This window comes from Aplysia californica, unplaced genomic scaffold (genome assembly GCF_000002075.1).
Source record: "Aplysia californica isolate F4 #8 unplaced genomic scaffold, AplCal3.0 scaffold00718, whole genome shotgun sequence".
Lineage (NCBI taxonomy): Eukaryota > Metazoa > Mollusca > Gastropoda > Aplysiida > Aplysiidae > Aplysia > Aplysia californica.
In genome coordinates, this window is record NW_004797988.1 from 29351 (window position 1) to 31707 (window position 2357).

The 2357-nt window shown below is 39.4% G+C and overlaps 1 protein-coding gene across 1 annotated transcript; it reads right to left on the bottom strand.

The window, feature by feature from the left end:
- Positions 1-333: 333 nt before the first annotated feature.
- On the bottom strand, positions 334-1817 carry LOC106013207. Its single transcript, XM_013088296.2, has 2 exons — positions 1597-1817; positions 334-564 (listed from the first exon to the last, which is right to left on the bottom strand). Exons 1-2 carry the CDS (start codon positions 1756-1758, stop codon positions 334-336), a joined length of 393 nt encoding a protein of 130 aa, XP_012943750.2. The 5' UTR covers positions 1759-1817.
- Between the last annotated feature and the right edge of the window lie 540 nt (positions 1818-2357).

Below are 2357 nucleotides of genomic sequence, written 5' to 3' on the forward strand. Positions count from 1 at the left end.
TATTTTAGATTCTATTCAAAATATTACCTCATGCAAATCTGCGTCTGATATGTCGCTGCTAGACTCTTTATCATTGGTTTCAAAAGAAGTGAGTTGGAGTCTAAAGAGAGGAAGGTTTTTGTGTTGTTGGCTTGTTTTTTAGGGGAGGGGGGTTGGGATGTGTGTGTGTGGGGGGGGGGGGGGGTAATAGTGTTTTAGGAGTTTAAAAAAGAACACGTCCTGTGTCGGATGGGAGGCTGAATCCCACTCAGCATGGGTTTTCACTCAAAAGCATGGTCAAAGCAGTCAGCCTCATAAATAACCTTCACTGTGTCGATGGAGGCGTGTAAAGCATTAATTTACAGCTTCAAATATGTGTACCTCTTCCAACAGTTCCTCCAGGGGGGCATTGTCCTGGTTGGGAGGTGGGTCTGCTGTCTGAAAAGGTTCTTCCACTTTGTTGTCCAGCGTCCAAACGCCTTCCAAGTAGCAGACGACAGGCTTGAAGTACTTGGTGTAGTCTCTGTGACTGGAGTTCTGCTGGGCAAATGCTCGGAACCACTCACGCATCTCAGCAATTTGGTCCTGTAGAAAAAAGAATATTAAACAAAATAAAAACCAACAACCAGCAAACAAACAAACAGAAATAGTACAATTTACGAAGCTCCTTAACTCTTTTGGGTGATAAAATGATTGAGTTCATGAGGAGAATTTCGATCAAAATAGCAGTCCTTTGCTACTGAAAACAGGTTTAAAGACAGACCGACAACAGGCAGACAGAGAAGGTACCCCGTCAGTAACACGCTCCAACGACCCATAACTTCCAGATTGTGATGCAGTAATTCTAAAAGAGCAGATCTTTTACATCTTCTTTCTCTGTTTCTAAACATTTTTGGCGTCGGTGGCCTAGTGGTTAGGCTCTCGGGCTCGCAACCGTAAGGTCATGGGTTCGAATCCCGTCAGGGACCCGACGTTGTGTCCTTGGGAAAGGCACTTTACACGAATTTTCCTCACTTCACCCAGGTGGAAATGGGTACACCCGCTATAGACAGCGAAAGATCTTGTCGGTTTGTTAGTGTTTGAGCGCTTAATCAGCTGCTTGCATTGTATGCTTCCCGGGAAGCTGAGAATGTTTCGGGGTGTTCTATGGTCTGCTGGGGTAATAATATAGTGTAAGGCGCATAGAGCCTGCTGTCGAGGGGGGATATGCGCTATACAAATGCTATCTATTATTATTATTATTATTATTATTATTATTATTATTATTATTATTATTATTATTATTATTATTATTATTTTTATTATTATTATTATTATTATTATTATTATTATTATTATTATTATTATTATTATTACACAAAAAGATTGGTCTCAGTCGATAATAGCTATAGTGACAACAATGATAATAAAAACAACTTTATCACCACCACCACTTTCATCACCTCCAGCAACAGCAATGTGACTTTGACACGATGGGCCGTTTTCCTTTAACTTGGGTTGGGGAGTGTTTAAGCCTCTCAACTTAATTGTCTTTGTCCTTTTGGATACTAACATTAACTCATTGGGGATGTGTTCTGTTCTTTCAACAACGCTTTAAAAGTCCTCCAATTGTCCTACCTCAACATTTTTATGAGCTGTGATCTCAGGTGGCACTCTGGGGAACTTGATATCCTGAACGTCACCAAAGTCACGTGATGTTTTAGAGGGCATTTGCAGACGATAGTCGTTGTGACCTGTCCTGAACTCTATGCCATCCATGACTGCCAACATCGGACCCATACCTCACAGATAAGAAAATAGACATCGCATTATTATACATTGAAAGATGGATCGTATTATCATTTGTTTCGCTTAAAAAAATATAAGTACACGCAGCATAGACGAGTACAGTATACCATAACATAGTACCGGGTGTCTAAAAAAAGAAAAAGCTATTTAAAGACAGAGATATCTTCGGACCATTTTCAACCAAACTAACTTTGAACAAACAAAATACGACAAGGAAGACATCACATTTGTCAATATGAAAATCATCGACTGATGTGTTCGAAAATGTTTAATTCCTCTTGTTTAAATTTGAGTTAACATTGAGTGAAACACAGGGTGTTGTATCTTTAAAAAATCAACCGTACTGTGTACTCGTGCATTGAAAATCAAATTTACATATAAAATTAAACTTGTTAAATTAATTTCGGGAAGATGATGGCTATTTGAACTGCTTGGTCAAAGTGTTGACCATTTTTCTCCAGACAAACTGTGGAAATTTTGAATGACTCTGTGGCAAGTATCTGGATCTCCTGTTTGACATTGAATTCTTAAAATGGGGAATGGGTGGGGGAGGGCATCAAAAGCAAGACAAATGTACATGCTTTGAGATG